The sequence below is a fragment of the Halichoeres trimaculatus genome, unplaced genomic scaffold (genome assembly GCF_033239565.1).
Source record: "Halichoeres trimaculatus isolate MK-OKI-2021-1 unplaced genomic scaffold, fHalTri1.1 fHalTri1_scaffold_17, whole genome shotgun sequence".
NCBI lineage: Eukaryota > Metazoa > Chordata > Actinopteri > Labriformes > Labridae > Halichoeres > Halichoeres trimaculatus.
Genome location: NW_027437195.1, coordinates 24,949,475 through 24,973,302, shown reverse-complemented (window position 1 = coordinate 24,973,302; position 23,828 = coordinate 24,949,475). Strand labels below are relative to the sequence as shown.

Here is a 23,828-nt window from a genome sequence, read left to right as displayed (position 1 = left end):
GTGCTGAGAGTTTAGATTAGCGTCAGTTATGACAGCTAGGTTTCTGACATGCTCACTTTACTGAATAGGACATGAAGATGAAATGGATACAAGCTCTTTGTCTCCGTCAGGATTTCACTTTGTTTGGACGCTATAAAAAATTATCATAAAGATATGAAGCATAAGAGCTCTGCTTCAATGTAAAATCTATTTTTGTCAGTCTGTCTTTGATTTTGTGTATGTGTGTGTGTGTGTGTGTGTGTGTGTGTGTGTGTGTGTGTGTGTGTGTGTGTGTGTGTGTGTGTGTGTGTGTGAAGGACAAGAGGATGACTCAGACCTGTAATGGTAACACATGCTGCTCTGTCTCATTTGGCTGCAGTGAAGTCATCTTTCTCTCTCTCTCACACAAACATATAAACATCAGCACAAAAATCCCTTCTCTCTTCCTCACACACACACTAACACACACACACACACACTTCTCTATGATATGGTTATGAGGGAGGCTAGGCCTTGTAATCCCATTCTCCTTGGTGAGGATGAAGACGGGGTGTGAGCAGTGTGTGATTGCGTGTCTGTGCGTGACTGAATGTGTGTATGTCTGAGTGTGTGCGTGTGTGTGTGATGGGCTGGTAAAGGGGGATGCTGAGGTGGAGGGAGGAGTGGGGAGACAGACAAATTGAAGGATGAATGAAATGTGGGAGGACAACATTTGCTTTAGCTACCTCTCTGATTTTACATATTTCGACATCCTGTGCGCTCCGCCATGACAGTGACTGAGGTGGGACAGTTCTGCTCGGCTTCTTTGTCGTTACATTACATCTAAAACAAACCCTTTAAACCTTAAACCAACCTTTTATCCACCAAGCACCTCCTTCATGTATCACAGAAAAGCTAAGTCAACTCCTCACAGGAAAAAAAAAGACTTATTATTGTCATATATAAACATTCATTAAATGTTACTGCCGACAAATGATTGTGTCCAAAGACAGTTTTATAAATTGACTGATTGACTGACTGACTATTTACAGTGAAACTGAGACTCACCAGAATCCAGTGAATGGGTGTTATTCAGAAAACACTGGCCATCATTCAAAGAGACATACATATGAGTTCTTGGGTTCATTCTGCTGTAGTAAACCAGAGTAAAGCTGCAGCCTAACATTAATTACAATGAAACTGAGACTCACTGACACGAGGTTAACTGGTGCTACTTAAGGAGATGTTGATAAACATTCAGAGTGGTATATTTTAGTTTCAGGTGTGATACTCCTACAGGAAGGTAAAGTGAAACCTTGATCATAACATACTATTAACAGTGAAACTGAGACCCAATACAAATAGATGAATGGAGGTTTTTTCTTCTTTTTTTTTGATATCCAGAGCCAAAAAGTATCTCGAAGGGTAAATTTAGCCCCTTTTAAAGAGTGAAGCCTCTGTGCAACTTATGAATTACAATGAAACTGTTGACCATACTTTTGAGAGACATGTAATGAAATAATGCAGCCACTGAGTAAAGTCATTTTAACAGCAAAACTGGGACTCGTGGAAAACAAATGAATGGAAACTACTCAGAGGCTGTACTGAACACCAAGAAAACGTCAGTGTTTATTTTGCAAACACGTCTTAAAGGGTTGTTTTTTACTACATTCTGACCGCACAGCTGCTCCTCAAGTAAAGGCAGCACATGGAAGTCTTAGTAACAAAAAAAATCATAGCTTACTTGATGTATTTCTTCCCCTTAATAGTTGGCCTTTGTTCCAAAAGGCATATGTCATTTTTTAACTTCATATTGCTGAAGTTAGCAAGGACGAAGCCTCCTGCATAACTTACTATCTACTGTGAAACTGAGACTCACTTGAAACAGGTAAATACAGGCTGTGTGCCATATGTTGGGCATCATTTTGAAAGGCATACACAGCTCTGTTATTGTGGTTATACTGCTGTGGAGTCAGCCTCTGTGTAGCTTACTATAGTGCAACTGAGACTCACCGAAAACACATGCAGGTCCTTGTTTTGCAGTGAAGTTTTTAAGCTAAACATGCTTAAGATTGGTCGTACCTTGAAGAGGTGATGCCTCTGCTCCTCTGACATCATCAGCTGGTGACTGTCTGTAACCATTGCGTCCATGTCCATCAGCCAATCCCAGAGCTCCTGGTACTCGGACTCAAACTCCTGGAGACTGAGGACAGAGACAGAGAGAGATTGCTGATTACTAAAAGGTGTTTTTCTGTTGATCACACTTTTTTCTATATTTTCTACAACTATTTTTGTCACATGTTTTTGTCTCGCAGCAGCAGAAGATGGATATATCCTGTTTGCTTAATAAAAGAAACAAGACTGGAGGATGAAAACTGAAATTAGAAAAGGAGAAAGACAAAAGTGACTCCTCCTCCTTTTGGGTATTTCATCCTCCTCTCATTCATCCCAGATCTTCCTGACTTCACCTCATCATTCCTCCTACACTCTCTTCTTTCCCACATTTTGTCCCCCCAACTCTCATCTTCTGACTTCCCAATCTCTCCCCCCTCCCTCCTGTCAGCCTCACTCCTCCCACACACACTCTCCCCCTCCTCTCTCCTTGTCCTCTCACCTCCTCCTCCTCCTCCTCATCCTCCTCCTCGACACAGGATCACATCAAATATTTATGCTGCTGGAACAGAGGCCGATTGCTCAAACACACACATTACTGTCAGCCGTTTTGTTAAGGTGTGTGTGTGTGTGTGTGTGTGTGTGTGTGTGTGTGTGTGTGTGTGTGTGTGTGTGTGTGTGTGTGTGTGTGTGTGTGTGTGTTTATTATTTATATATGCGCTGGTTTTAGGTCTCGGCGGGGATCGCCAACATGTTTCTCAACATTAGCGGTGAAATTGTTTGGAATTCTCCGGTCGCCGCCGCCGACAGTTTGACAGCTCTGTCAGGCCCTTGGCGTTTTCATGACAACACACACTTTCTTACCCTCCTTCTCTTTCACACACACACACACACAATTTGAAAACACAAGACAAGACTGTTGCACATGAAGACACACTTTTCAAGCACACACATGAATTCAATTCACAAAACAACCAAAACAAACGCCCACAGATAATCACACGAACATACACACTTACCCAGAATACAACACACATATTAAGTGCTTAAAGGTAAACGCACACATGCGCTCACACTAGAACTTGACATGCCATCAAGTAAAGAGCTAAAACCATGAATGAAATTATGGAAAAAAAAGAGCAAGGTAAGGATGACCTCCTCCATCCTTCTACCCACTGATCACGTTTCTGTGTTACACCTTTGAATATCACACACATAATCCTCTTATTATTAAAGACAGGAGCGCAAAATATCACTTTCAGTTTGAATTAAATGTCTCAACTTTTAAAAAATGTATTAAAACATCTGAACTTTTAATATCAGCCCAAACTTGAACAAACTTTCTGAAGAAAGAGAGTCTCACATCAACTTTCTGATCACATTGACTCGCTGCCTGTTGACTCTGTGGTAAAAAGCTAAGTGTCCACATCAGTGTCCCAACATCCTGTCCTGCAATCCAGACACTAGCTGTGTTTCGGTTATACCTTTTCGCAAAATAAAAGTGATATATTTGAAGTTTTGATACAGAACAGTTGTTGGCAGCTGGGTTGTTATGACAATGCGACATGTTTATGCCAAAAAAGTGCGTTCATTCCACTTTCGCGATAAAGTTTAATATCAAAACTTCTGAAAAACCACCTCAAATGTTGGTGTTTCCATATTATTTTTTAACTGCAATGTTTAGGTTTTGCACATTTCTAGGTGTAATGGAAATGCAGCTACCGACAGCAGAGGTGGTGATGGCATCTCTTAGCTGTGAATCTCTACAACAGTGGTTCCCAACCTTTTGTCATGAGTACTACCTCACTCATGTGTTTTGATGATTCTTCTAAAGTAGAATGTAACACAACTGATTATTAAATGAAAAACATTTTGTCCTATCTCCTCAATTTAAAAATTTAACTCTCTAACATAAAAATAAATGATATGTTGCCTTAAAAAGAAATAAGTAATACATAAATACAAAATATAAACTATCAACCTGCCTTTGTTATAAATAACTCTTGCGACATTTACCACAAAGCATGGAGCAAAGAATAGGCATTTCAACTTAAAAATCAGGAAATTAAAAAAAAAAACACTTAAGATAGTATTCAGTTAGACTACAGCAGTTAAACTTTCTTTTCATTGGTCACCAAAGCTTTAATGAGACACTCGAGCCTGCTTGTCTTTCATATTTGCTTGGCTGCAGGTGAGCATCTGTTTTGATTTTGGTGCGGCTGCGCCACAGGTTACTGTATCCCTGGGGAAACCAGTGTACCCCTGGTTGGAAATCACTGCTCTACAAAGTCACTTCAAGCAGAAGAGGTAGTGATAATAAGAAACTATGTTTAAAGTTTGGTCATTGGCTGGTTAATGTTTAAAGCGGGGGTATCGTGCCTATTTTCTAGACTTCATATTGTATGAATACTAGTTGTTAACACAATTTCCAGCTCAGAAATTATTGGCTTATTTTAGGCTGATTTATTTCAAAAGACCTCATTCACGCTCTGTTTAAAATGCTTTATTTCAGCTACTGTCTCTTTAAGAAACTTCAAAGTTCCCAGAAGCTTACATTCCACAACTCGCCTAAAGTGGGTTTCAATGGAACATAGTTGAGTTTGTCTTCTTAAAACTTTGGATTTGACCTTTTAAGGAGATCCAACAATTGGTGATGTCACTGTTTAAGGAAGTCTCATGTTCATCTCACAGAAATGGCTCGTTGGTCAAGCTGAACTCACATCCTAAACTCAAGTTTGAAACTTTGACATTCAAAGGCTTCTTTGGTCCTTCTTTGGTTTTTAACCAATTTGTACAATTTGTGATAAATTTCCTCAATTTCCAGTCAGGAAATGTTCTACTTCTCTTATCATGTCCCCTCATTTCAAACATGGTTTCTCAATTTTGCATTTCCTCTGAAAATGTCACTAAGTTCCTGAAAGGTTCAAACTTTCTAGAGGTTCTTCCCTTTTTGAAAATGTCATTGACATCCTCATTTTTCAGAATGTCCCTTCTGTAACCAAGAAAATGTGTTGAAGTTTCAAACACGTCCTTGCTTTTTAAAACTATTCTTACTCTGTTTTGATCCCTGAAAATATCCTTATTGTAGAAATTAAAGACTATTGTTCTCTTTTAGTTCACCCAGTTTTAATCCTTTCTTTCAGAGCTCCACCCTCACACATCAGCTTCTCCTCAGACTTCTCTAAACTTGCTTTCTGCTCCTCCTGTCTCCCCTCCATCTTTCCTCCCCTCTTCTCACGTCACCTTGTCCTCCACTGCAAGTGATTCTCAATAAACTAAAAACTCAACAGAGAAGAAGAAAGCAAAGGAAGCGAGGGCTGCTTCCTTCCCCCGAGGCGTTGTTCCTCATTATGCGTCGAGCAGCGCGGCCCTTTACCGACTCAGACAGATGAAGAAGATACAACGCTCGCACAGATTGTTTTCTCTTGTCGTTTGTCGTTTTTCCCTCTCTCCCCCTCCTCTCCCCTGTTTCCGTCTTGTTCTCACACTAATGTTAACTAAACGCTTTGTAAAACAGGATCTCTCGGGGGGGTGAAAGACAAGAAAACAGACAAATCGGAGAGGAAGGAGCGACGTGGAGGCACTGCAGGGCTGCGTTCAACACCGGGACAGTTACAGAGCGTTTGAAGTGTCAGGTTCGTTTTCCGTCATGCGGCGCTGGCGGAGCACGTGGGAGTGTTGCGGAGAGCCGTTCTGACATTTAGTCACTCGAGGAAATTCGAGTTAAAGGGATCCATTATTTATTCCTAACTCGTCATAGTTTCAGACAACACTGGATATAATAAAACGTAGCGGGTATCAGGTGGATTGTGCAACTCTTGGTTCTGAGTAAAGAGTGAAACTGCACCACACAGATATTTCACAAAGTTTCTCTGAGCTAAGGTGCTGCTATGTGTTTATGTGGTACCTACATTACATTCCCAGCTAAGTATGGCTTCTGAGCATGCTCAGTAGATATTGATGGACAGAGAACATCTCATACTAAGATGTGTTCAAACTAAGATGTATTATGTTGTTATTTTTTTATTTGGTACAAACAAAACGGCAACTAAAAAGTCATATCATCGGCGTATTATCATCCTCTTTGGTTATTGCTCTTTTAAATGGATGCCATGTTGTTTATGTTGTAGTCTTTGCTTTGACAAACCTCTTTTTTATTTTCCTACCTTTGTGGGAATTTTTTACTGTGGAGTTTTGCATTCACCCAAAAAAAACAAAACAAAACTATCTTTACGGGATAGTGTCACATACAGATGATTTTTTTGGGGTCAATTTGATAATGATTTTCCTGTTTTTATACTATCTCATAAAAACAGGAATCTGAAAAGTAGGCTAAAGGAATTCCTGAAAATTTTTAACCGTCATCTAGATTGGTTGTTGTGGTGTAAAGACAGCTCAGATCTGTGTTTTTTTCTCCAGGATCAGGTTGGCCAATACCGCAGACTGCATGGTGATAAGATGATCTGAAGTGCGTTCAAGCTGGCGACGTGGTTAGTCAAGAAACAGCAGGCAACTGCTGAAAGTTCTGGATCCCCATGGAGTTCAACTGAGGCACCGAGATCCTCTAAGGTGACGTTACAAACCAGTACTACTCCAGTACTTTCAGCAGTTACCTGAACAACCGCAAATTCCTCAGGTGCCTTCACAAAGAGGACAAACTGCTAACAAAACAATCCATACTTCTCAAAGACACAAGTATCTCCAAGTGTTACAAACTAAGACAGAAATAAAACTGAAGGTTGAACAGGCGAGAAATGTTTCTGCGTCGAGACGATGATTAAAGATTTTCAGGAATTCTCTTACTTTTCAGATTCCTGTTTCAATGAGATAGGATCTCATTGAAACAGGATAAATATAAATAAATATTTTCTGTTTTTACAAGATAGTATATCGTGTATTGTGTTTTTATTAGATAGAATCTCATAAAAATAAAAAACATTTATTTTTGATTTTCCGTTTTTATGTGATAGTGTATCATAAATACAGGAAAATCAAAAATAAATAAATAGTATCTCATAAAAACTGTGAAATAAAAAAAATATATTTTCTGTTTTTATGAGATAGTATATCATTAAAAGAAAATAAAAATCTAAAATATTTATTTTCTGTTTTTATGAGATAGTTTCTCATAAAACTGGAAAATCAAAAATATATATTTTCTGTTAATGAGATAGTTTTTCATAAAAACAGTAAAATCAAAAATAAATATTTTCTGTTTTTATGAGAAAACGTAAAAACAAACAAAAAAAAAAATCTGTTTTTATGAGATAGTATCCTGTAAAAACAGAAAAAAAAAATTATACCATAAGAACAGGAAAATCAAATATATAAAAAAAAATCTGTTAAACAGTTAAAACAGTTTTTATTTATTTATTTATTTTATTTTATTTTTTTATTTTTTTGGGGGTGGGTTGGGGGGTGGAGGTGAATTATGCATTATGCCACCATAGTTTTTAAGCTGGGTTGAAGAAAAAAATAAAATTAAATACACAAACAAATTAATAAACCAATCGAATGAATAAAGGTAAAGGTGATTATCAACCTTCAACCTTCTTTTGAACCAAGCCAACCTGAAAAATCAGAGCTTAGGAGTAAATATCCTGCTCTAAACTGTTGAATAACACACACATATGTTGAATGCCTTTGCAGTCAGGCTTGAACAGATGGTTTTCCAATCATCCTTCACTTTCTTCTTCTCTCCCTCTCTCTTTATATCCCTCCTCGGTGCAAGCTGTACTCTCTCGTCCTCTCTGCTGCTGTGACGGCGATAGCAGCTGTAACCACTGTCTCTAATTCATCATCCACAGTACGAGGAGATGGAGGAAAGGAGAAGTGAGGGAAGAGGGATAGGGAGGGATACAGCGAAAGAGGAAGGAAAGGAAGGATAGATGATGAACAAGAAGATAGAAAGCACAGAAAGTGGACAGAAAATGAAAGAAGAGAAAAAAAGACTGTCAGGATTGAAATGAGAAAAGAGGACGAAAGAGAACATGAAGGAGAAGAGAGAAAGGGGAAGTAGAAAAGGAAAAGGGAAAGTAGAGGTGGAAAAAGAAGAAAGAGACAAAAGAGGAAATCTAGGATAGGAAAAGAGACACATAGAGAGGACACAGAGAGGAAACAGAAAAGAAGGAGGAGAAATAAAGAAGGCAGACAAAAAGGAGAAAAAGGAAATGAAAGAGGATAAAAGAAGAGAGAAAAAGTACAGAGGAGAGAAGGAATAAAGAGGAAGTAAGAAAGGGAGATGAAAGGAGTGAAGAGCAGAAAGAAGGAAAACGGAAATGGAAGGAAAGATGTTGAAATGAAGACTTGTAAGAAAAAGAGAAGCAGGGGAATGGAAAGGAGAAGAGGGCTGATGAAGAAAAAGAGAAAAGGAAAGGAGAGAAAAGGAGGGGAGAAAAGATAGAAAGACAAATGCAAAACAAAGATGGGAGGAGTTAATCCTAAAAAGACTGAGAGGTGCAAAGAAGAAAACAGAAATGAGACTAAGAACAAACTAAAACAGAAAGATAAAAGTTGGAATAAAGACGGGAATAGAAAGGGGAGGTGTAGGAATGAGGAGGAGAGGAGAGGAGGATGAGGTGATGGAGAGAAAGGTTGAATGAGTCATTGGCAGGCGTCACCTTTCAGTCAGAGACTCGGTTGGATTTATGGGGTGATTCTCTGACACTCGTCTTTTCTAATGGATTCATCCTGCAGAGAGGTTCAAACAGCAGCACAGCGCCCCCTGCTGACACTGAGTCGTTCACTCCTTTCATACACTCAGGTGGAAATATGAGTCCTAAAGGGGGCAATGTTCAGAAGTCTCCAGAAAAAAAGACTCACTCACTCGCACATATACAGCCGCTTGTTCTCGCCTTGTGTTCTTATAAATTTATGCATTTTCTTTCCACTTCAGTTTATCAGTTTTTCATTATCTTAACCAAACACAGTTGCATAACTAGACGTGACTCAAGTTTCCCATGAAGTGGTGTGAAGAGATCAAAAGTGAAGTGAAACCAGCTTCTGCAGATTTGTCTGCAAAGACTTTTATTTGTCCAGGACTAGCTCCTGTTCTTCTGTTTCTTGAAAGTCTCAGTTTCACTGTAAATAAGTGGTGACAAAGTGGTTTTACTCTCTTCAACTTCAGTAGTGTCCACCTGAAAAATGATACATGACCATATGAATAATTAAAAAAACTTCCCGTCCATTCTAGCAAAGCCAGTGTCAGTTTTAGAAAATGCAGTTTCCTTGCCCTGCGTTCAGTTACTGAGTGTCTGAGTGAAAATCAAGTTCAAGATCGAGCAGGACAGGAAGTTGAGCATGGAAACCACATTAAAGCATTATTTTGACTTTCAAAATAAAATAAATTGTGCCAGCCCCAGCTCATATTTAACTTCACTCCAACAACAAACAACATAATGAGCTGACCCAGAAAAGGAGACATCAGGTTTAAGGTTTAGCCTGACGCACACGTGGAGAGGCTCATTATTGGGGAGGGAAGCTGTCTGGTGCTCCTGCTACTGGATCAAACACTTTACCAGTGTGAGCTGAAGGACCCAATGAAAGTACAGTGGCTGGTAGGAATCAGACGATTTGCAAAACACAATGAAAGTACAGCCACAACATGAGCTAAGAGGACAGCTATCCTAACAGACACAAAAAAGTTGTGAAAGTAAGGAAATGACTGTTTTCTTCTTTAACTTCGGCTATGATAAATATAGCTCTAATGCTAACATGATGGCTGATTCATGAAGAAATAAACCCATACAAAGCTAAATTTATCATAGATGAAGTTAAAAGAGAAAATCATTACCTACTTTCATGACTTTTCTGCATCTGTTGGGATAACTGTCCTCTTTCAACTTCCGTTGTGTGGCTGTACTTCTGTTGTGTTGTAGCTTTTGCATTTGTGTTTAGTCTCTTTCATCCGTGTTGTGGCTTTTGCAAATCTTTTGACACCCACAGGCCACCGTAACAAAGTGACCAATCTGATGCGTTTCAAGGAATTCAAGAAATCTAATTGCTGATTGTCTTCACTCAGGACATTTACATGCACACATCTGTCCGACTAAGGACATCTAGTATTGTCTGAGTATAAATGCAGAGAAGAGAATGAAAACAAAGCTCAAAACAAGCTCCAATAAGCTGTTTGGCAGAAGTAACACAGAAGATTCAGCAAATTTGGTGCAACCCAAATACTTAACACTGCTGCTCATCCCACAAATCCATGTTCCTCCATTAAAGAGAGAAATGAGCAAGATTTCCAACGTTTACTGCCAAGAAGTATTATAAAGACAAAGAAACAATCTACTTAACACTAGTTTTTTAAACAAAAACTATACAAAAGATCTCTTATGATTTATGAATTTCACTTCTAAACATTTGGTAGTCTATGATTAAAAATGTCCAAAGCAGCCTCCATTCATGATATTTTCATTACAGGAAGAATGTAAATGTGCTAAACTGTGCTTTATTTCCTCTTCTCTTAATATTCTTTCAGCATTTGTTTAAAATAGACACACTTTATGTGAGATCAGTAAATAATTCACTCTGACCTTCATTTTCTTTACAACTGAACCACAACTAGAAATCTCAACTGAGCCAAAATCAGAGCAGCTAAAGGAAAAACATGCAACATCCAATTAACACAAAACTCATCCCACACACCACTGCACACACACACACACACACACACACACACACACACACACACACACACACACACACACACACACACACACACACACACACACACACACACACACACGTAAATCTGCAAAGCAGCTAATATATGAATAACCAATTAGTGTCCAACGTATCCAATGTAAATTAGTGAAAAATTACACTGGAGCCACAGAGGAGTGAAAAACACAAACTAAATAAATGAGTGATTCATTTACATTTTCATATGTGTGATTTTCATTTTTGACTATGCATGCAAGCCGTGTTGCATTTATTTCTTTTAACCACACAGCACACACATCCTTCATGCACAGACACTGAATTCAGAAATAGAACAAGACATACTAGACTTCATTTTTCATCTGCATACACACCATTCTGTGTATGATTTTACAGTGTGTAGAGTGTGTGTGTGTGTGTGTGTGTGTGTGTGCCCTGCGTGTGAGTGATAACCACAGAAGGAGGCTCCTCAAAGCCCGGGATGAAGCGCCGACAGGCAGCGTGACCAAAGACGCCGCTCGCCGAGCCGAGCCTGGACACACCAGATTACTGCTGTTAACGCTCAAACCATGTGTGTGTGTAATTACATTCTGTTGTGTGTGTGTCACATGTTGTTGTTACTGTGACTTCGACTTATTGTCTTCTCCTGTTGGTGTGTCTTCTCATCACATCTGATCACTTGCTCCCATTTTACTTATTTGTGCGTAAATTACCTAACGTAAAGACATTACAATCATTCCACTACAGCTTAGCTAGCCACACTCTGTGCTTTGCTGTGTCAAAAAGTTAACATACTATATCCTGCTACAGTGTGAGTTTACCTGTTGTTTCTAGCCAGCTGGTTATAGTGCCTCCTGGTGGCCGGTGAGGGATACTGCAAGCTGCTCAATTTGATCGCCATCTGTTCCAGAGCGGCTCGTTGGGCTTCACACTGACTGGAGATCAGTTCAGCCTGGAAGAAAAAAAGCAAGGCACAAGAGAATCAGTCACATGGCAAACTGTTGATGGATGAAATCTCAAAGAATAGGCAGAGATACAGAAACAACCGAAAGCACATCAAGCAAAATAGATATGTTTCCAGCCAGGTCAATTTCTCTATCAGCACACACTGTACAGAGGGCAAAATTTTATAACCCGCAATTTTAAGTTATTGAATTTGAATGGAGGGCACTCTTTAGCTGTCAACAAAGAGACTTTAGACCCACCCCTTTGCCGTATTCTAACCCTAACAAAGCTAGGTGGAATTCAGCATTTCCAATGTGGCCCCTGTCAACAATGGACTTAACATCTGTACCAGTAAAAATGGATGCCGTCACAAAGAGTGTGTAAATTATATGTTTTAAAAAAAAGAGACACAAAAAGTATAATATCTATATGATCAGATGTTAAAAAAACAGTAGATTATGATGAGCAAGCATTTCAAACAAGACAATACCATACCATACAAGACAAAACAGTTTAATATGATAAAACATAATTACATTATGTTGCACTAAATGAAAATTACATTATGTCATATTGTGTCAGGTTACAATACCTTTAGTAACTTTTTCTTAATATTACTCTACCTTTTATCACTTCACATTATGTAATATTGTTATGTTATGTTCCTTTAAATTATATTTTTTTGTGTTCCATTTTGTTACATCCCATTATGTTACGTTATTTAACTTTACTTACATATGTTACATTACTTTATGTTGCTTGACTTCTTGTCATTTAACTTTATGTTACTTAATTTTTTGGTCCGTTTTGTTATGTTGCATTATGTTAAGTCACTTAACATTGTTTGTTACTTTACATTACCTCATGTTATGTTACTTTACGTTTTTTTTTATGTTATGTTACTTTAAGTTACCATATGTTGTTACTTTATGTTGTCTCAAGTTACTTCACTTTACATTTCCTTATGTTACGTTACTTTATATTACTTTACATTACTTTACCTTACTTTATGTTTTTGTTGTTTTACGTTAGCTTATGTTACGTTACTTTATGTTACTTTACGCTGCTTTACGTTACCTTATGTTTTCGTTACTTTACGTTATGTTACTTTGCTTTCCACTAAGCTATTTTATGTTGTTACATTACTTTTCATTTTTACGTTATGTCACAATACGCTTCAATACTTTGCGATACTTAATGTTACTCTGTTACTTTACTTTTCTTTATGCTAGATTAGTTTACTTAACTTAAGTTTTGGTTACATTACTCTGTATTACTTTGCCCTAAGGTACTTTGCATTACTATACTTGTTGTTATTTTAAGTTACTTTTCATTATGTTAATTAAAGTTAAGTTAAGTTACATTGTGTCACATAACTTAAAGTTAAGTTAAGGCACATTACGTAAAGTTTTGTGGCATAACATTGCAAGACAAGACACAATACAACATAACAACTTGACACAATACGATTCGATAGCAAACACAAACAAACAGTATGTTAGGATACTACTTAGATTAAATGTTATCATACCATATGCTCATATCTCAAAGGTTTTAGAAAATCTTCACAAAATTTAAACTCATCCTGACATATAAAACTAGTTGAGCACATTTTGTCCTCTGCCATAATGCCTGGTGTGTGTGTGCGTACCTGTGTGTGTAAGTGTGTCTACAATCATGTCCCTCTCAGTGTGATTAGCTATTTATTGCAGATGAATAAGATTCAGCTGTTCTATATTTTGACGGACGTGCCCTTCAAAGCCCTGCAAGCGGCCAACAAGCCACTAGAAACACACTCCACGCTTATCCTACGCTCTCATCTCTTTCGTCTCTCACACACACACTCACTCTTGTATATCGGTATGAACATGTATCTGCATATATACATGTGCATACACACACTCACCCAGTTCCTGCTGATACAAATTACCCATAAAGACACACTCACACACACACTTACACACACACTTTTAGCATGAATTGCTTTTCTCTGGCACAAATTACCTCTCATACACAAGAAAACACACTCTCACACACACACATACCAGGCAGGCTAAAATGTTTCCAAGAAGCCACATACTGAAAAATCGACAGTGAACTGCTCCACACACACTAAATACAGTCACACATCAACAAGAATAGCAGTTGTTTCTTTTAAATTATACTTCACACATACACACACACGGATGAAACACACACACAGGCTGCAGCTACTCGCACTCAGTATCCAAACACAATCATATAGAGGCACTCAGTGCGCCGCTCAGATGTAATTGCATACAAACTATATGGAGATGAGGCTTCAATTGAACCAATGAAGGCAGAGTGAGTGTGTACAAACAGCCCCACACACACAAGTACACACACACATGACCGCCTGTTTTTTCCTCGCTCGGTAACAATCTGAATAAAGTGTCGTAGCGTTGCGTTCGCCGTCCGATCTACTTAGCAGGCTCGGCGGAAGGATCTGGAAAGGTCATCCAATCTGCGGAAGGCAGAGCGGCTCAATCAGAGAGCTAATAAACAAACAGGCGATACACAATCAACAGTGCCGTCTGTGCCTGTGTGTGTTCAGGTGTGTGTGCCGCTAATACAGAAATGAAACTAACTGGAAGCTCTCAGAGAAAATTTTTCTCACTTTGTCTAAATGTCCCTCCACTTTCATTCATTACGTCTCCCCGCTTCTCTCCCGGTCATATCTGCGGGCTGTTTGCTGCCTGGTTGGTCGGTCAGTGAGTCAGAAAATCAGTCAAGTTGTTCATTAGCTGGTTAGATTGGTCTTTTCTTTGCTAATTTGTTCTTTTTTGAAGCTTATAACACCAAAACCGGGCTCTGAATCACATTTGAAATCCTTTAATTTGAGCATCATTTATCAGGCAATCACCTCCTACTTACTGCAAAGCGGAGTGACCTTTATGACCAGTGATCACATGATTAATCACAAGTTGCACCAAGATGAACAGCCAATTAGACTTGAGGATTTAACCTTTGCCCTTCACGATGTTAGGTTGTTTTCTTTTCATTAGTGTTGAATTTTTTGACATTTCTTGCTGACAAATGTTTCAAAGCTGAAGGTTAACACATGTCCGTTAAGTCCTGAAATCCATTTTAACTACTCATAATGCTCTCTTTACTCCTATCTTGCCTACCCTCTTTCCTGCAGCCTTCAAACCTATCTTACATACCAACTGTCCTCTCTACCATCATAACTAGCAACCTACCATTTTTCCTTCCCTTTCTTGCTAACTACATTCATACCCTTGTCCCCACCTACCTTCCCTTTTCCAATTCAACCTACCTAGCTCTGTTCCCTCTCATCCTACCTTGCCTTCCTTCTTCTTATTCTACCAACTTTTCTACCTACCAATCTACTCTTTTACCTGCTATCCTGCCTAACAACCTTCCTCTTGCCCAACCTACCTACCTACCTACCTACCTACCTACCTACCTACCTACCCTCCTTGTTACCATTCAGCATAACTACCTTTATACCCCCTTGCCAACATACTAACTTGTCTTCTTTCCTTCCTACCTATGCACTTACCTACCTACCTACCTACCTACCTACCTACCTACCTACTTACCTGCCAGCGTACCTACCTACCTACCTACCTACCAACCCACCGACCTACCTACTGACCTACCTACCTACCTACCTACCTACCTACCTACCTACCTACCTACCTACCTACCGACCTACCTACCTTCTTTGCTCCCATTCCACTTAACTACCTTTATACCCTCTTGCCAACCTACTTACCTGTCTTTCTTTCCTACCTTCCCACCTACCTACACTCTTTCTTCCCATTCTACTTAACCACCTTCATATCCACTTGCCAACCTGCCTACCTGTCTTCTTTCCTTCCTACCTACCTACCTACTTACCTACCTACCTACTTGTCTTCTTTTTTTCCTGCCTACCCACCTATCTACCTACCTACCCTCTTTTCTTCCCATTCTACTTAACTACCTTTATACCCCCTTGCCAACTTACTTACCTGTCTTCTTTCCTACCAACTCACCAACCTACCTACCTTCCTACCTTCCTACCTACACTCTTTCTTCCCATTCTACTTAACCACCTTCATATCCACTTGCCAACCTGCCTACATGTCTTCTTTCCTACCTACCTACCTACCTACTTACCTACTCTCTCCCCTCTTATCTTACCTCCCAACCCTCCTCTATTCAGTCCCCACTTGCAACATACCCTTTTCCTTCCTCTCTGTAACAGATCTGCCTTCTTACTTTCCATCCTACCAACCTTTCTACCTACCTATCTACTCTCACATACATCCCACCTCTCCCCCATCCTACCTAATTTCCAACCTGACTTGCCCCTTTTTCTCTCTTCCTACCTCCCAACACACCCTCTTACCTCCCATTCTTCTTATGTCATTCTCCTTATATTTTTCCCTTTTTACATCTCCCCCCTTCCTTACCACTGTCCTTTCCATTCAATCAACCTTCCTTCCTACATACTTACTTACCTTTGTTACCTACCTACTTACCTACCCAACACCTTTCTCTTCCTTTCCTTTCTACCTCTCCCCTGCCTATGAACCAAAACATCTTCAGAAGTAACTAAGCATTAAGTCATTAAGTTATGCCAGTGATCAGTTTTTGTTTTTCCGACGCTCTGGGATTATCATCAGATGATTATGGTTCTGAAACAGCATCTTGATGGTGCTTAGACACACACAAACTGGCTGGTTAAGTTAAAAAAAACACTAAGGTTTGGTTTTGACTTAATGTAATGTGAACACGAGAAGCTGAGCCATTCACAAAGTCGCAGATTTATTTCAGTTACTCATTTTCAAACTTCCAGGAAGACAGCTAACACGGTGTTATGGTTGTAATTGGCATTTTCATACCAAACAGCTGACTGAAGCCATAAGGAAACACACACACACACACACACACACACACACACACACACATGAGCAAACACAGTGAAGCAATTTCTCTTGGACGCCTTGAGGACACAGGACTGGAACACAGTGTCTGTTTGAAACACACACACACACACACACACACACACACACACACACACACACACACACACACACACACACACACACACACACACACACACACACAGAATGATGAGTTGGGTCGCTTCCCAGTCTGAAGGATCTTCAAGGATTTCTGTCAGAAATTATTTCTCTTCAAACCAGACTCATGGCTCCATCTGTTAGTGTGTGTGTGTGTTTTTGTATAAGTGTGTGACAGAGACTGTGTGTGTGTGTGTTTCGAAGTGAATGTGTGTATGCATTACTCAAAGTGGCACTCTGTCTTCTGAACTGTAAAATGGATCAAAACAACAGTAAAAGTGTTCATATTTCTGTGAGCTATAGCTGCACGTCTGACCCACTTATCAGGCCAGATAAGTGCTGTCCGTGGTGCTGAACCTGCAGACGGACTCTGCACTAGGCAGTCTGAAGCAGGGGTCCCCAAAACTTTCAGTCCATGACCCCCAAAATAGCAAGACCAGAAAGAGAGACAGAGATTTTCATTTTATCATAAGCACACACAAAGATTGAGTGTGTTGTAGTGTTTGTCCAGAGTGTGAAGTCCTCTCTTTAACGCTGCAAATGAAGATAAAAATCAATAAGAATCTGCCTCATTTGATGAATATGTAAATCATCCCCTGACACACACGCACACACATTTCTGTGTTAGCTAGTGTGTGTAGCTGGTAGATGTGCTTTATCAAGTCATTTTGGACCTTTTTGTTTACATGTCAGGGCCAATTTACACAGCATCCCTGGAAACCCTCACAAGCAAATCTCCCTGGAGGTGTGTGTATGTGTATGTGTGTGTTTTCACTTTTAAAAAATACATGTATGTTTGCTGGCATGTGTGTGCATTTTGCAGCAGGGAAACTATGCCTCCATCCCTTATATGTTTGCATGTGCCCAGAGTATGTGTGTGTGTGTGTTGGGTATGCATATTTGTTTCTGTGTGCGCGTGTGTGAGTGTGTCTCCTGGGGTTTTCCCGGGGCTATAACTGCCAATCAAACAGCTGTGGGAGGACTGTGAGCTGAGCAGCGGCAGCATCATGTCGGTGCACTGCGGGATCTAAAACACGCCGTCTGATCTTCAACGTGCTGCTTCAGAACACAACTATCAGTGAATAAATCAATACGCAAATCAATCAGCGTATCAGTTACACTTGATCAGAGTGAGATCCAGTAGCCAGTGAGTGCAGTATGCACATGCATTTTTAGTCCAGCATAAAATCTCTGCAGCCATTAATCTAACACTAGGTCCTCTGGATGTTGCCTGTGAGGCTGCAGGAATCAAACAGAGGACATTCTTGGAGCAACTAAAGAGCCGACAGCGCTGCCTCTGCAGGTTTTTTGACAAAGACACAAAGAACAGTTATTTTGCTATCTGTACTCTACTGTACACTAAATGAGTTTGCTTTGTCACGGTTCAATTAACAGTAAAATGTAACTACAAATTAAAAGGTTACCTTGTTACTTTGCATCCTAGGAAAAGTTGTCTTAAAGAAAACCAGTGTTTAAAAAAAAGAGATTTGCTCTCCAAAACAAATGCACGCTTTACAACAATGGGTAATAATGTTTCTGGAAATCTGTGTTTTCATCACTGAAAAACACTACCAATACTAGCCACAATTGTCACTCTAATCACTAAACAAATAGTCCTTTCAATGCCTTTAAAACATGTCCAGCTACTTTACATTTGACCAAAGAACTAAAAGATGTTATTTTGAAATTGTTTCTTCATATTTTCTTTGAGGTGTAGAAGATGATTTCAAAGATTAAAATTTTTAAAACTGAATTTTATTCCCTTGCCCGTGATTCGGCAGATTACTGCTGGTGCACTTACAGCCGGTGGCCAGCAGGTGGCTGATGTGAAACAAAATTCATCAGACCCCATCATATAGTAGGACACAGATGCTAACTAGTTGACCAAAATGTAACCACTATGAAAGTTATGCAAAAAAAAAAAAGTCATTCACATAAAGTTAGCAACTCTTGATTTCCTACTTAAATAGTGTCAAATATTTTTATTTTTATATTTTATTTTATTTAGTTATTTATTATTATTATTATTATTATTATTATTATTATTATTATTATTATTATTATTATATTTTTATTTTATTTTATTTATTTATTTAGTTTGTTTTTTTTTTTGGTTTGTTTTTTTTTGGCGGGGGGGGTTGGTTAACCCCTTACTGCCTGATTTAACTTACAATTCTAAAAATAGATTGTTTTTAAGTGCTTTTTAATTCTTATAGATGTTAAATTCAGTAGAGATTGTAAATTTGAGTACAGTACACATGATTGTTATAACTAAGTTATATTATATATACAGACATGAGAAAATCATCCCCTCACCGATATATATTGTGACATAATGGATCTGATATGATCTTTTGTATGTGTAAAATATGAATTAATAGGTAATAATGAGATGCAAAGGTCATTTATGCTGCATCAAGACCTGACAGGGTATGTTCCCAATTTGCAACAACAGGCATCAAGGGGTAAAAAGACTAAAATAAAGGCCTGAGTTAACTTAAATTTTCTTGAGTTACTTAAAGAAGGTCAGGGGCTCTTTCCTCCAAATTCTTGGCATACACTAAAGATTTGTTACTTAAGTCCAGTGGCTAAGAAAAAAATGATTTAACTTTTTCTTGAGAATTAGAATTATCATTGTCTTGGGGATAAAGTTACAAACTGAGCAACAACCCATACACAGGACAGCAAGGTGCAAAAAAACCCAATGGAGCAGAAAAAGAAATTATAGCCAGAGCATTGTGGAGATAAAAAGTTTCAGCTAGAGAGCTCTCTGTTTTGGAAAGCCAAAATTATTCTCCTGCGAACTCAAGATGAGTGTGTGTATTAGTGACTATGTGTGTGTCCCACAGGTCAATACTGGAGGTGAGATATTCCAATAACAGGGTGTTTTTGTCTTGATAGAGCGGAGCAGTGGGTAATGATAAAGGATCGATAATGGATATGAGATGGCTGCATCCAGCTGCCAGGCAACACGCACACACACACACACACACACACACACACACACACACACACACACACACACACACACACACACACACACACACACACACACACCTGTGTGTCGATACTGTAATACAGTTTGATTTGTGTGAAGCAGTTGAATGAGCGCTTGTCTTCATCTTTGAGGGCAGGAATGAATAATTGCCAGCAATACATGAAAACACACACACGCACACAGAGATTTACACACTTATACACACACTTGCTCACACACTTACACTAACCATCTCTGGCAAATCATTTCAGTTTATGACAATCAGACCATAACAGATGTGAGCAACATAGAGGCAGCAGATTACAAACAAAACCTACTTTCATATGACTCACAGCATTTGGACGCACATGTACAGTGTGTACGTCCCTGTTTGTGTGTGTGCAGGGTCTGAAGGCTGGTTGTGCTGTCCAGATGTTTTGACCGAGGCTTTCATCTGATGCTAAAACCAACTAAACAAACCCCCAGCTCACCCCCTCCTGACCTTTTCTAACTCCTCTCTATCCCAACGGCCATTTTTGCTTTCTTTTTTTTTTTCTTTTTTTTTTCTCAAGGCACGGCAAAAATGAGACAGAAACTGCTGCGGTAGCAAAAGGCAAAGACGAGGAATTTGAGAAGGAATCAAAAACAGCTGTAGAGCTCACTGTACCAACACATATTAAATTCCCCTTTTTTTTTGGAAACACCAGTTAGGGACTGACTTCTGAAAAAGACATGGTGGTTGTCTCTGGTGTGTCTTTTTTCCCCTTTCTTTCTTTAATGTAAAGGGTAAATCCTGTTTACACCTTGGTTCCAAATCGCAGAGATATCTGCCTACTGGCTTTAACGTTGACGTTAACGTCTCACATCGGTCAGTAAGTATCAGATTCAAATTAAGGCCTGGGGTCACGTTCATTTTCTTGATCTATTCAAAAAAGCTTTTTCTTTTTTTCAAATTCTTGTGATATACCACATTGTAATTTGTAGTACCATCCAGTGCCACAGGATGGCAGTGTTCAAATTTGATTAAATGTTTTATAACCGCGTACCCAGTGCGATGCTTTTTATTTTGAGGTTTTCCTTTGAATTAAGTTTGAGAAGCTCTGAGTTGTGCCATCAAAAGTTTATGATCACCAAGGTTATGAATTTAAGGGAAAGAGATTTTAAAATTTTGGTTGCACGGAATAATTTTATTTTTTTGTACATTATAATCTGTAGGATATCAGGATTGCAAAATCTTCTAGGAATTAATTTTAACCAAGTGGCAATCCCCATTTTAAAAAATGGAGCCCATACAAAAATGTCAATGACTGCAGTTCTTCAAGTGTCCACTTGAGGCTGGCTGCAGAAACACTGCAAACCATATACACACACACTGTTCAAAAAAGCTGATTTTACAGCAAAAATGAACATGTTTACAACCTGGTTCAAAAACAGGGTTGCAGTCTGAACAATTGATTTCCATATTGGCAACGTCTACATATGGTGAATTATTTTAAATAATTTCCAAATCGTTAAAGTTAGGAGTATTGCTCATAAAGGAGAGCAGCTGATTTGACTGACACTGATGCTAACTCAGTGGTGATGCAAATTCATCAAACCAATTCCATATTGATTACCAGCAGACTCTATAATCCCATGTTAGGTTGTTATGACGTTAAAAATATTTCGCTTGGTTTTGACTTTTCATCAAAACTTCTACGTAACAGCATTCAAATCCTCTTGTCTGAATGGACGAGGGGTCTTCTGTGTTGCTTGTCTTGTCTTACTTTTCCCTAAAGTTATTTAAATGTAATTTTTAATGAATTTACGAATTTTAGAGAAGTTTGATCAGCTTCTGCTAGTTAAACATTAGCTTGATGAATAAATTTGACAACTTTTTTGTGTCTAGCACATGGTTTTATTGATTAAAACCAAGGGTGTAGCTTGGTTTGAAGCTTCCGTTTGAAACTTGAACTCCATGGGAATGTGACCTCTTCACAGGCAACTCAGTGTAGAGAGGAGATGCTAACAATTCATCTCAGCAATCAGATGCATTAAAAGACTAAAATGCACAACGATGCAAAAGTCAGTTAAATTTTTATCAGAGCAACTTGCCTTGTGAGTTGGACCTGGGGCCTGAGTAAAAAGTGAGGATAATGATGCACAAATCTTTGTTCTCTGAGAGACTTAGCTTCATTCTCGGTGAATTCCCCCACAGCCTCCTTCGGCCCTTTCAATGAGATCAGTTTTTCTGACTGTCTGCGACCCCCTCCCTCACTCTTTCTCGTTAGGATCAGATTTTTTATGTTGCTTAATTATTCCCTAATTAGTTTGCATGTTAATTAGAATAGTGGCTAATGTTAATTAGCTGTATTAATGGGAGCTGCTGTAACACCTGCCCCCAGCGCCGGGCCTTGCTGCCTGCCAAATATCTCCATCTCACACTGCAGACAGACGTCTGACTGGGAATGACTTTATTTAGACTCTCTGTGAAGGAAAATGCTCAGAATGATTGCTAATGAAAAAGTTTTGACTCAAAGGTCCAACAAATCAGACAGATTGAATTCTTATATAGAAAACAGACCTTGTTTAATTAGCATATGCAAACACTTTTCATTATTCCAGTATAGTTCTGACTTCCTTCAGATCAGTTTAAGTTCTAGAAATGCAGCAAAATGTAGTACTGTATGTAACCTAACAGTAGTGATAAATAGTCATTTGAAAGTTAAACCAAGGACAAACTTCTGGAATGGATAAAATGCCAAGGTCCCAAAACTGCAGTTCCCTAAGTGTCCACTTGAGGCTGCCTCCAAAAGTGAGGCCATCCCCATAGGGCACAATTTTAAAAGTTCCAACTTTACACCAGAATAACATTTGTTTACAATCAGCTAGAAAAAAAAACAAATGTTTATATCATCTCTTGGACTAGTTTCTACCTTTATGTGTGAAATATGTGACAAATTAATTTGTTCAGCTGTTTGTTTTCGGACTATCAGCCTCTGAAAAAAGTCAATGTGTCATCACCAAAACATAAATACTAGGTCTATGAACCAATGAATTAAGTAATGTTGGCTTGCTCCACTTCTTCTTAATGGTTAAAAATGGAAGCTTATCACCACAGCAACAAAAGATTAAGAAACACTGCCTTGCTTGAAGGCACTTCAATAGTCAAGCAGTTCCCCCAGAAGAGAGAATCTTTTTATGTGGCTTAAAAATAGCATCTCTAAAACCCACTCACACACACACACACACACAGACTAACACACACACAGGACCCTGACATGTCTTAAAATTAGCTGATCTCCCAGCATGCTCTAGTGATGCAGACCTAAAACACTATTAAGGAAAAAACCGTCAAGCGGCCCAAAGAGAGCCAGGAGAAGCTGATGATCACCTGAAAAATCAATAACATCTCTTCAGTCCCTACTCTCTCTTACACACACACACACACACACACACACACACACACACACACACACACACACACACACACACACACACACACACACACACAGATAGAGAGACAGAACAATACAGTTATTGGTTAAAGACACAGCAGCATGCAGGTGGAAACGTCTCTGATTGGCTCGGAGACGCTGAATGTCACACAAGGTCAGACCTATTTTCTTTTATTCTACTGTTCTCCTATTTATCCGAGCAACACAAATCACTAACACTGAAGCAACCACCATGTTTGTTTCAAAAAAGAGAAATAAAAAGATGAAGAGAATGAGGAGGAGAGGTATAAAAAAGAAAGAGGAGTCTCCTGCAGTGGGCTTAGTCATTTATTTAGTGTTTATCTTCATTTGAGTGTTATCTAAAAACTGCAGAGATGATGGAGGTTGATGGTGGATGGTCTTCTGAAATGCATCTCTGTTTCACTCTCACCCACTAAGAATCAAATCCTCTTTATCTCTGTAGACTTTTCAGAAACAGTTTTAAAAGAGTAAGTGATTTTATTGTACTTCTTAAGAAAAGAATCCCTGTTTTGGGGGAGTCCTTTTTAGTAGATCATGGGAGAAAGCCATCATTTTATAAAAGCAGAAGAAATTTTGGAAATCTTTATCTTCTAGGACATTTAGTGTGCTGACTTCATTTTTGAACTGAGGAAAGTAAACCACCACTAAGCAGGATTGTAGGAC

The 23,828-nt window shown here is 38.9% G+C and overlaps 1 protein-coding gene across 1 annotated transcript in view; it reads right to left on the bottom strand.

The window, feature by feature from the left end:
- akap6 (A kinase (PRKA) anchor protein 6) overlaps positions 1-23,828 on the bottom strand; it is a 206,648-nt gene that overhangs the window by 83,955 nt on the left and 98,865 nt on the right. The window contains exons 14-15 of the mRNA XM_074692188.1: positions 11,553-11,683; positions 2,041-2,161 (exon numbers count right to left, since the gene is read on the bottom strand). Coding sequence (XP_074548289.1) covers positions 2,041-2,161; positions 11,553-11,683 — 252 coding nt within the window. The remainder of the gene's footprint in view (positions 1-2,040; positions 2,162-11,552; positions 11,684-23,828) is intronic.